At 34.6% G+C, this 12,595-nt stretch overlaps 1 protein-coding gene across 21 annotated transcripts in view; it reads right to left on the bottom strand.

The window, feature by feature from the left end:
- MLIP (muscular LMNA interacting protein) overlaps nt 1–12,595 on the bottom strand; it is a 293,059-nt gene that overhangs the window by 52,868 nt on the left and 227,596 nt on the right. Inside the window, exon 12 of one of the 21 annotated variants that reach the window (XM_067753454.1) lies at nt 8,318–9,837. The exons of the other annotated variants lie outside the window; for them this stretch is intronic. Within the exon in view, the coding sequence (XP_067609555.1) occupies nt 9,796–9,837 (42 nt within the window). The 3' untranslated portion in view covers nt 8,318–9,795. Of the gene's footprint in view, nt 1–8,317; nt 9,838–12,595 lie in introns of those variants that run through there. 21 annotated transcript variants of the gene reach the window in all.

The raw sequence follows: 12,595 nt of genomic DNA, 5'->3' as shown, positions 1-12,595 counted from the left end.
CTTTTACTAGTTGGAAGAAAACCTCCCATCATATTCTGGATCCTCACAAGACTCCTGCTTTTATAGTGCATTGTCTGTCTCTTCCAGTAATTCCCGTTGGTCGCCCATCTCCAGCCTCTCTTGCAGAACTGATCAAGTGCCCACAGAGTCTCCCAACAGGGCCATGTTTGTTTAAGGAAGGAGAGAGCTCATCCCAAAGTGGGGAGGATGGGACTAGAAGAATTTTCATTGAAGAGGTAGTAACAGTGGAAATTAATTTAAAGGTGCTTGTGATTTGGTCTGGAAGAAACTGGGGGCAGAAAGGGGGAGGGCATCATAGAGGGTATCAAATCATTGTATAATTCATGGTGCCATGAGTTTCCGGTTGAGCTGAGTATGGGGAAAGGCTCAGGAAGAGGTGAGTCTAGAAAGAATGAACGAAGATGTCCATTCCAGGCAGGGTGTTACTTTGGAAAGAAACTGGAGAACAAACAGACGTGGTCAAATGTAGAGGGGAAAGGTAATGAGGTCTTAACTAGAGAGGGTCTTTCCATCCCCTGGAAAGGGATGCCTGCCTGAGGAAGTCTTTGAGAAAGTAAGAGCTGCTAGATGAGGCCTTGAATTATGTGAACAGAACAAGGAAACCACAAGAGGGAAGTCCTGAATCTACAAAGAAAACTCACAAGAAAGACATATATATATATACCCATCATAAAAGAAAAGGGCTACTATTTTGCAGATCTTTTTAAAGCACCTCTTATATTCCTGAAATTTTTAATGTAAGGTAATAAATTGACAGTGATTATCCTACAGTAAAACCTCTTAGGGGATAAAACTTCTAAAATAAAACCTGTTTTATTCACCTTTGAGACCTCAGCATCAAGCATAATGCCTAATAGAGCAGATGTTTAATGCAGTAACAATTGAGTTTTCAAAAGAATATAATATTTTCAATGAGGTCAAGAATGCCATTAGTAATGAATGAATGTGTTTGGCTTTGTGTGAAATGGAAATTCAGTACAAAATAATGCACATTGCTCAAAATGACATTCAGCTAAACAGGTAAATTCAACTTTTAAGACTATACAATTAATATTTCTTTTCATGTAAGCTGAATTGATTTTGCCAAAGCCGTATTTTTAAGCCACCGATTGGTTTTCTAAAATTTATGCTGAATGTGTTTGCTGTATCAGTAGATGCCCCCACAATGGGTTCAACTTACTTTAAAAACTTACTTCAAAACATACTTTAAAAAACTCTTGGAAAATTTTAAGCAGCTTAGAAAATTAAATTCTAGGGTTTTTAAGTTTGTAAAAATGAGGGGTTTTAACCTTATGTACCTTGAAAATATGACTAAAAGTGTTTTATTTTATTAGTTTCTTGTTTGTGCTTCAAGTGTTTATTTTATATATCAAGCAATTACAAATATACATTCTCATTTCACACACACAGACTACAAACATACACTTATTAAAAAGATAGCATCCTATACACAGTGTTCTGCATCTTATTTGTTTGAGTTTTTTTTTTTTTTCCATTTGATTACAGTTTTGGAACATTTCTATATCAGTACATGAAAGCTATGGATTCCCTATAACACACATTACTGAGTTATCTCACTGATGATAATCATCATTCAGTGATTCTCTTGGAAGTCCCAGGTATATCACCTAAAATATTAAATCACCTAACACAGTCATAAATTTATCTCTTCTTTGCCAGTTTTTATACTTTTCAGGACTTTCTTTTGTCTAATCCTATTGGCTATTGCCTCTAACATTATTATTATTAAATAATAGTCACGTTAATGTGCAATTTAATGGAAGGGTTGTAGTATTTGCCCATTAAAGATGGCTTTTAGATTAAAATGTATTCTAATTGAGTTTTATTTCTCAATCAACCATTTCATTATTTTATCAACAACTAATTAATCAGTGTGGAAAAGGATTAATATGAAAATTGAGTAGTAAGCACAAAGACTAGCTGTGTAAGAAAAAGACAGCATTGTTATTGATAGTTGACAGTGCCTAGGAAGAGGAGCTGAACAGTCTCTGGTTTATAGTCTGGCTTCAGCTTTTTTTGTTTCCCTTGAATGTTTTTTTAAAATTTATTTATTTATCTTTATTGAAGTATAGTTGATTTACAATATTGTGTTAGTTTGGGTAGACAGCAAAATGATTCAGTTATACATACATATATTTATTTTTTTCAGATTATTTTGCCTTATAGGTTATTACAAAATACTGAGTATACTTTCCTGTGCTATATAGTAGGTCCTAGCTGTTTATCTATTTTATATACAGTAGTGTGTATATGTTAATGTCAAACTCCTAATTTATCCCTTCCCGCACCTTTTCCCTTTGGTAACCATGAGTTTGTTTTCTATGTCTGTTTCTCTTTTGTATATAAGTTCATTTGTATCATTTGTCTCAGATGGTTCAAGAATCCATTGTGAGAAAATGTCAGGAGGCAGCCTGTAGTGATCCAGGGGAATCCAAGAGTTCCTTATAGGGAGCAATCTAACCAAGGTCTAACCAATCCAGAGGGAAAAGTTTGAAGAGGGTGTGCTGCTCTGTGTTCTACGCTTCTAAACTCTCTGGGCTAACCTCCATCTCTCAGGAGTCGGTCAAACCTGAACACTTCTGTAGGGTCAGATGGTATCAGCTATTCCAGGCAGCTGGGCAGGTAGGAGAGAGCAGAATTTTATCAGCATTTGCACAGGCCAAAGAGAGCTAAGAATTTTGGACAAGCTCACTTGAGCACTGTCTGTGGCCAGGACTGTACAAAGCAGAAAGGACCGTTGGTGGTGACAGCCTCTACAGGTATGTCACTGGAGGCACATTTTCCAATCTGTGCTGCTTGTCTTCTAGGCTTTGTGTAGGTTGTTATCCTGCGATTCTTTTTACCTTTGTCCTGGGAATTTGCTTTGCTTTTCTCTTGTGTTTCTCTGTTTCCAGTAGCCCATGTTTTTTCTTTTCCATGTTTCTTCTCATTCACTGGGACTTAAAGGAGCTTCCTGGGAAAATGGAATTTGGGAAGCCAATTTTTGACACCTTGCATGTTGAAAACTTTGTTCTGTCCTTGCACAATTTTTTGTACTAAATCATTTAATTTTTTTGGATTAAATCATTTAATTTTTAAAATTAAATCCAAAATTCTAAGTTGCAAAATAATTTCCTTCAGAATTTTGAAAGTATTGTTATACTGTAATAGTGTTACTACACTGTTACTATTTTACACTTTTTTCAAAAACATATTTTTTATGTATGATTTCTACAGCTTTTCTGTTTTACAGTTATTTTTGTCAATTTTCATCAGTTCCTTTCTTTTACTTTTCTTATGAGCAGATCTTACTGTTCTTTAATTTTCCAAATTGAATATTTAATTGATTTATTTTTATTCTCTTATTCATTAAACATATTTAGAGTTATAAATTTTCTTCCAAGGGCTATTTTAACTATATTCTATAAGTTATAATAGATGAGTTTTTCATTGTCTTTTTCTCCACATAGAAATTTTATTTTGAATTTCCCCTTTAATAAAATAATTTGTTAAAGAGCAAATTTTTCAACATACAGATGGCAGGGACTTTTTGTGTTTTCTAAATTTGTTATTAATTTATAAAATTTTTGTGATCAGAGAAATTTCTCTGTATTATTTTTATCTTGGAAGTTAATAGTTTTTTTACTGAGGTAGAGCTGATTTACAATATTATATAAATTTTAGGTGTACAATATTGTGATTCACAATTTAAAGATTATACTACATTTATAGTTATTATAAAATATTGGCTATATTCCCTGTGCTCTACAATGTATCTTTGTAGCTTATTTATTTTATAAATAAATAACTACATAGTAGTTTGTACTCTTAATTCCCTACCCCTATCTTGTATTACTTTTATCATGGCAACTAAAAGCTTTCCCTTTTGGGCCTAATCTCAATACATGGTTGGGTTTTGTAAAGAGTCCACAGATATGCAAAAGAATAGTTTCTGTTTTGGTTTGGCTTTTTTGCAGGATACAGAGCCCAACTACATATATATTAATTCAATTTACTTTAGAGGATCTATTTTTACCTACTGTCCTATGTAATCTATCAACAACTATAAAATGAGTTAAAGTATTTTACCACCAATATATTTTCACTTTGTCTCATCCTATCTCTTGCTTTTGCCTTATGAGTGTTGATGTTATATTTTAATGTTTAGATACTCTAATGATTGTATTTTCCATGTAAAGTTTATCCTTTAGCATATAAGGGGGTCTTGTTTGTCTTGTTTAAGGAAATTTTGGCCTGAATTCAACCTTCGCATTCTGAACATTATAACCTCTCCTTTCCTTTTGTTTGTAGCGCCTAGAACACTTTGTTATCCTCAGCTGTTCTCAATCACTTGGTTTAACAGTCCCAGCTTAAAGACTGCTTTTTCTGTTATCTAATCTAGGAACTTTTCTTTTCCTTTTTTTAAAAATTTATTTATCTCAATAGTAAAGGAATCTTTCCTAGACCATAAATTTTTGCAAGAGGTTTATATGAGGAAGGGACCACCGCCTGAGATTGTCTTTGTGCTCCAAAGATACAGGCTTTGGGGTGTGAGTCTGTTTAGTCTTTATTTTTCCTCAAACAATGAAGACTGTCAGCTATACAGTATTTCACATAGCAACTTATCTGTGTCCAGGCTGTCACAGAAAGAGAGAGCCTCCTGCAAATATGACTTCCTCTGTGATTCACTCTATAGCCTTACCTCCTCCGATTCCTAGAACAAAATCAGTTCAGGGATCTTCTGTTGCCAACATATGCACCCATGCAAAGACAAGGGATTGGGGGTTTGCATATTAAGGTGTATCCCACACAGCCAAGATGGGTAATTTCCCAAACAACAGTGATTTCATTAAATTCACTTATTTTAGAGAATAAAATATATTCTGACTTATTTCTGGCTTATTTTTCCTTTAAAGTCTGAAAAAATGATTTTATTAAAGTCACTTATTTTAGAAAATAAAATATGTGCTGACTTATTTTTCCTTTAAGTCTGAAAAAAATGTCACTCATATATTTCATATTTAGAACACAAATGCTATAAATTGAGAATATTTTTAAATTGATACTTTGACCCGGCTGAATAATAAAATTCCAATATAACATAATTTGCTTATTCTTACTTTTTCAAATCTTCAGTGGCATTTTCTATGCATTTTCTAATGGTATTTGATACAACGGAATGAATTTCAGTTCATCATTCTTTTGTTTTCTATGTATTATATTATGATGTCTACTGTAGCAGGAAGAACACATGTATCCCCAATTAAATTGGGTTTTCAATTTTTCCTTTATTAAGATTCCTCATAAAAGACTCTCAACATTTACTTAAGCAAAACTTTAAAAATTATAATATTGAGTACTTTGTCTTCAAACATTCCTGAAAATTGAACATCATTTCCAAGCCCCAGATGACTACTTTGGAAATGTCTTACTAATTATGATGTCATAATACAATTTTTAGTTAAAATTCAAGGCAAAAATATAAGGTTAGGGCTAGGTATGTTAATAATGAAAGTAGTTATGAAACAGAAACAGACTCACAGACATAGAGAACAGACTTGTGTTTGCCAAGGGTGGGAGGTGGGGGAGAGGAATGGATTGGGAGTTTGGGATTAGAAGATGCAAACTATTATATGTAGGATGGATAAACAACAAGGTCCTACTGTATATAGAACAGGGAACTATATTCAGTATCCTGTGATAAACCATAATGAAAAAGAATATGAAAAAGAATGTAGTGTATAACTGAATCACTTTGCTGTAGAGCAGAAATTATCACAAAATTATAAAGCAACTATACTTCAATAAAATTTTTTAAAAATAATGAAAGCAGATATAAAATCTTATTGCAAATAATTTCAAAAATTTCAAAAAATTAGCCTACTTCTTGTCAAATTCCAGTAGGTTAGCACTGATAAATATATAACTTATATTTATGGTTGATAACATAGCTTATCTAGACCTAGGTGTTACGTGATGACCTCTGTCATTTCTTATTGTTTATGTCTATATGAATAGTGGAATATTTAATCTAGATTATTTTGCAGGAGTCTTTTTAGTAAAGTTATCTTCTCACTCTCTGAAGATTATTTTAGTCAAAAATAATTGAAATGATAAGTCATATACCCAGTTGGGCACATGAACAGCAATAGGGTGCAACAGGCTTAAGGATAACCAACTAAGAACTCTCTGTCCATTGCAACAAGTTGGAGAGCCATGACTCTTTTTTTCACCCTCAGGACTATACTTTTTAGATTCTTGTAGTTGAAAGAATCTCAATGATGATGGAAAGTACGGGATGGGGCAAGAGACCCTTACTCAGGAAATCTTACCTAGAATATACATGAGCTGTGTCTAGCATTCAGAACTACAAAAGAGACCAATGTAAAACCATATACAACAGGAAAGCTTAAAATCTTTTTTACTGCTTTAGGTTAGGAGTTAGCCAACTTTTTCTGTAAAGGCCCCGATACTGTATTTTTTTTTAACATCTTTATTAGAGTATAATTGCTTTACAATGGTGTGTTAGTTTCTGCTGTATAACAAAGTGAATCAGCTATACATATACATATATCCTCATATCTCCTCCCTCTTGCATCTCCCTCCCATCCTCCCTATCCCACCCCTCTAAGTGGTCACAAAGCACTGAGCTGATCTCCCTGTGCTATGCGGCTGCTTCCCATTAGCTATCTATTTTACATTTGGTAGTGTATATAGTCCATGCCACTCTCTCACTTTGCCCCAGCTTACCCTTCCCACTCCCCGTGTCCTCAAGTCCATTCTCTACATCTGTGTCTTTATTCCTGCCCTGCCCCTAGGTTCTTCAGAACCATTATTATTTTTTTTTTAGATTCCATATTTATGTGTTAGCATACAGTATTTGTTTTTCTCTTTCTGACTTACTTCACTCTGTGTGACAGACTCCAGGTCCATCCACCCCACTACAAATAACTCAGTTTTGTTTCTTTTTATGGCTGAGTAATATTCCATTGTATATATGTGCCACATCTTCTTTATCCACTCATCTGTCAATGGACACTTAGGTTGCTTGTATGTCCTGGCTATTGTAAATAGAGCTGCAATGAACATTGTGGTACATGACTCTTTTTGAATTATGGTTTTCTTAGGGTGTATGCCCAGTAGTGGGATTTCTGGGTCATATGGTAGTTCTATTTTTAGATTTTTAAGGAACCTCCATACTGTTCTCCATAGTGGCTATATCAATTTACATTCCAACCAATGGACAGCTCATCCAAAATGAAAACAAATAGGGAAACACAAGGTTTAAATGGCACATTAAACAAGATGGACTTAATTGATATTTATAAGACATTCCATCCAAAAACAACAGAATACGCTTTCTTCTGAAATGCTCATGGAACATTCTCCAGCATAGATCATATCTTGGGTCACAAATCAAGCCTTGGTAAATTTAAGAAAATTGAAATCATATCAAATATCTTTTCTGACCACAACGCTATGAGACTAGATATCAATTACAGGAAAAGAATCTGTAAAAAATGCAAACACATGAAGGCTAAACGATATACTACTAAATAACCAAGAGATCACTGAAGAAATCAAAGAGGAAATCAAAAAATACCTAGAAACAAATGACAATGTAAACACGATGACCCAAAACCTATGGGATGTAGCAAAAGCAGTTCTAAGAGGGAAGTTTATGGCAATACAATCCTACCTCAAGAAACAAGGAACATCTCAAATAAACAACCTAACCTTACACCTAAAACAATTAGAGAAAGAAGAACAAAAAAAACCCAGATACTGTATTTTGTAGGCTTTGCAAACCATATATTCTGTCACAATTACTACTGCTATGATAGTGTGAAAGCAGCCTTGGATAATATATAAATGAATAAGCATGACTGTGTGCCAATAATGCTTTATGGAAGAGGTGGTGAATCAGATCTGACCCACAGGCTATAGCTTCTAAACCTAAAGGTTTGAAAACAACACACATTAATAAAATCTTTTTAACATTTGACCTGCACCCTACCTCCCTTCCAATGAATTATCTTGAGGTTGGTACATTTTTCTTTGGAGATCACTATTCAAAATGATTCTTGAAAATGAACATCATTCTACGCTGCTTTGGTATTCAATAGATGAATCTCATAAGGTTCTAGTTTTTGAGGGAAGAACAGGAATCGTAAAATTCTCTTGTATGTGTTTTTATCAGTGAGATATGGAACATAGTTATTTCCCATAAAATCCTTACAGTGCTTTTCACTTACTTGAGAATTGTCTTTTTCAATGTAAAAATACTTAGAACAAATTTTTCAAAAGAAAAGAAGCTTTATTTAAGAGCTTTATTTTTAAAAAAGAATTGATAATTTGGCTTGATTATCATATCCTGCAAAACTTCAAGAACACACGAAGTTATGAAGCAAATAACATCTTTGTTCATTACAGAAAGATTACCAAAAACATGCAGAGAATAAATTCATTTAGCTTTATTTGTTAAAAGAACTACAGAGCCAGTAGAATTAGATACTGACAGAGACAACATAAAAGTAATGCTATAGCAATATCTGATGCATTCATCACTCTAGAAGAAGCCCACTTTCTACTCAGCCATCAAGTCAAATTGTTTAACCATAAAAGCTCTTTCCATTGCAACACTCAAAAGGACATTGGAATGCATATGGGCTCTTCATTAAAGCCTACACATCTGAGGCTATTTTGTTCCATCTGTTTTTTTAAACCTCCTTTCCTGTGGTTTGGTAGTGAAAGGTGAAAATCCATTTTCCCTTTGCTCTCACTGTCCCCTCTACACACCACACACAGTTATCTGTGCCTTTTGAAACTCAGAGCACCACTGCGTGAAATTACTGGAGCCTTTAACTCCATCCTTTCTTCTCTTTTCCCACCTCTTTGGGAAAATGATTTTTTTTCTTTTTTTAACAACACATTTTTAAATGCAGCATTTATAGTCAGCTTTTCTTTCCTGCCTGGAGCCTATAGTAATCCAAAATCAGAATTTTAGCATTTCTGCTAAAGTTTTAATTTAAAACAACACCCCGTTCATAAAGTCAAGGACGATTACAATGTATTTCTTAAAGAGTGCCTCCTTAGGCCAGAGAGGTATCAACATTTTACAGACATGATCTCAGAAACTCCAAATTACTAAGAAGATATTCTAATCATCTACATTTCACTAAGATCAAGCCAAGATAACATAGGTCTCTTAATTTTGAACATATGGCATAACTTCTTGCTTATCAGCCCTAATTTTAAAGCATCCATGTGAATTTTAAAAACAGTCATACTTAAAGCAACACATCTATTTCAGACCCTGACTTGAACAAAAAAATTTGAACTTGTTAAATATGAAAAAGTTAGCATATGCTTAGCTACTTCAAATTCCCTATTAAAAAAAATTAAAGGACTAAAACATAATTGTGAAGATAGGATTTGGACTATTTAGTTCTGAAAGTTTGTGGTTGTCTGAAAGCAAGTTTCACAGAGCAGATAGCATAGATAAAGTGTGAAGATATTTGACTAAGACATGCTCAAGAGAAAAGAAAGAGGAAGTATTTTATAATCAATCACAGTGGGCACTAGAGCATGAAAATGCTGAGTTTTATGTTTTTCTATACATATAGTTTAATTTTCATCCTACATTCTGACATGGATGCATTTGGGGAAAAAGGCGCAATTTAAGTTGAAGAAGTTAGAAAGTAACACAGAAAAGAGGCTTCTCTGATCTCTCATCATGGTGGGAAGAAAGAAGAGAATGTATTTGGCAGCCCTTTAGTAGGAAGTCAACTCCTTTCTTCCAAAATTATAATGTTCCTAAAAGAAATGATAAAAACAGTAAACATTTAAAAATTTGCATTCCCTTTAAGGTGTCCAGAGCTCTTTCACAGTGACTGTTTCATTAAATCATGAATGGGTATGAGTATGGGTACCATTAGAAATGAGATTAGTAGCCCCATTTTTCTAGGATGAAACTGAAGTTCAGAGAGTTGACTGATCTTCCCAGGATCACACCAAGCCCATGTTCTTTCCATTGCATTCTATCGTAATGTTTCTCTCCTTTGCAGGAAGCAGGAAAGTTACTGCTGGAGCAGTAGGCTCCAGTAACCAATAGTGAAGGTAGGGTCCCTTAATGGATTAGGCAACCAGAGGGCCAGGCCTTGGAGTCTGTAGCCTGAGTGTGAAGTAGACAGGTAAGAGCAAGAAAGTACAGAGGGTTGCAGAGAAGGTTAAGAGTAGCAGGAAAGAGACAGAGACCAAGGTTCAGATATTTAGAACCCACTAGGATATAAGCGCCATGGGATCAAGGATATTGTCTGCTCTGTTTCCTGAGAAAGCACCCATATCTTTATTGGCACAAACATAAATGGCTGGATGCTAAGAAGAGACAGAAGGGAAGTGAATGTGGATAGAAGTAGCGACACCATCCATCAGGGACACCATCCACAGCAAGGACTACGAGCTCAGGAATACTTTCCAGTCCCTTCTCCCCTACACTCCTGTGCTCTGTGGTCCTTCCACCAACATGGGCAGCTAAGGCTTAATACCATCTTCATATCTCAGGGTAGGATTTTGGTAGTGACTGTTAAAACTGAATTTCAAAGAGAAATTCAGTACATTTAATGTACAAGATACATTAAATGTATCCTTCATATTGTTCATGTTAACAAAGTGTTATAATTTTAAAGAAAAATGATCTTGTGGTTTTTAATATCCTGAGGTTTTGTTCCTTTGACTCTATTATTGTTTTACCAAGAAATTTAAGTGAAAGTGTTGATGTTCACCAACTAAATTGTGTTTCCTGTACACAGCCTGTCACCTAGTCTAAAATCACTTTTCAGAGAGATCTAGAAAGGCAAAAATTATCCCCAAAGTTCATTACAAGGATTATCCCAGAGTCTTTTGTGATTATGAAACAAAGGAATCAAAGCATGGTGTCTTCTACACTTAAAGGATGCAGAAACAAGAAATCCAGACACAGCCAAGACTTCACTTTCATTATAGAAAGCATCTTTGTTTAAATTTTAGGTTGCCTACTTAGCCTTCCTATTCAGGATATTTGCAATGGAAATAGTTGTCAAGTTTACCAATGTAAAAAAAGGAAAAAAGTAATTTTAGTAGCAAATACCAGGACCCTGATACAGGCTGTTATATATGTGTGTCTTTTATATGAACACACACACACACACACACACACACACATATATAAATGTATATATGTTATATATACATTTATATATGTATATATAAATTTAATTTTGAAAAGAAATCATTTCTCTCCCAGGGATTTTAGTTTAAGGAAAAGCAAAACAAAGTATAGTTATTCAAAGGGAAATAATGACAATGAATCATATTGATAATTTCTTCTTACTCCACAAATAGGAAGTAAATAGGACATGATTTTTTTAAAAAGGAAAAAAATCAAAATAAAAGAAAATATTCCCTACCCCAATTTTCTCAATCAAAAAGAAAAGAATCAAAGTAAACTCTGTGGGGGTAGAACTAGTCTTATTTGTCATGATTTTGACCTAGACAGTAGATTATAAGATTTTCCATCTCTCCAAAGTTATGACCTGATTAATACTTGCTCTTTTTTTTCTTTTTGGATCATCTAAGGATGTGAAATATCAGAAGGGTTCCAGTAATATTTAAGGGCACGAACACAGAATTTCATAGTAAGGAGGTACCTTCGAAAGTACTTCATACAACACACTCATTCTGCAGATGTGTAATTAAATCCAGGATCAGGAATGACTTAGTCTAACAGCATGCATTTTAAGAGTTAACATCAGACTGCCTGACTTTTTAAAATTTCTCTTTCAGTTAATTGTCCTTACACCTAACAATTGGGGAAATACAAGAAAGAGAAATGTCTAGAAAAGTGGTAAAGCCATAATTTTGCTGACATAGAGCCAAGGAAAATGTATGTCCCTTGTCAAACAGGGCTATCATTATGAGTAGTGGCTCTATGGAATGTGGAAATTCTCATAAATGGAGGCTCACTTACCTCTTTTGTGTAAATCAAATACGGAAAAGTTCTTAGTTCAAACAAAAAAGAAGGCACCTAATCAATGTTGTTTGAAAGGAAATGCCCCTGGCAGGGGTAGCTTTGAGCATCATTAGTCATAGAATTCTTGGAGCTGGAAGGGAGGCAATAGGTGGGCCAGCCCAGGGTCTCTCAACCCCAGCATTAGTGACATTGGGGATAGGATAAGTCTTTGCTGTGCGGGACTGTCCTGGATACTGTAGGATGTTTAGCAGCATCCCTGGCCTCTACCCACTGGGTGCCAGCAGCATGCTCAGCCCCAGTCATGACAGTAATATCTGGGGCAAAGTCATGCCAGTTGAGAACCACTGGTCCCCTCATTTCACAAATGCACTGAGTAGAACTGGTTAACCACACAATCACAACTAGAACACATACTTCAGAGCTCTTTCTGAAAAACCAACCTGCCCTAGTTTCCCTTTGGTTCAATTATGTATCATAATGAATAAGGGCATCAGATTTGCATGAATGTGGTTTCTGAAATGTGAGGTGAAACTAGCCTGACTTTAGAATATGCTGCAAAGGGCC

The sequence above is a fragment of the Pseudorca crassidens genome, chromosome 10 (genome assembly GCF_039906515.1).
Source record: "Pseudorca crassidens isolate mPseCra1 chromosome 10, mPseCra1.hap1, whole genome shotgun sequence".
In the NCBI taxonomy this organism is placed as follows: domain Eukaryota; kingdom Metazoa; phylum Chordata; class Mammalia; order Artiodactyla; family Delphinidae; genus Pseudorca; species Pseudorca crassidens.
The sequence above is the reverse complement of the archived record's forward strand: the minus strand, read 5'-3'. Positions and strand labels throughout refer to the sequence as shown.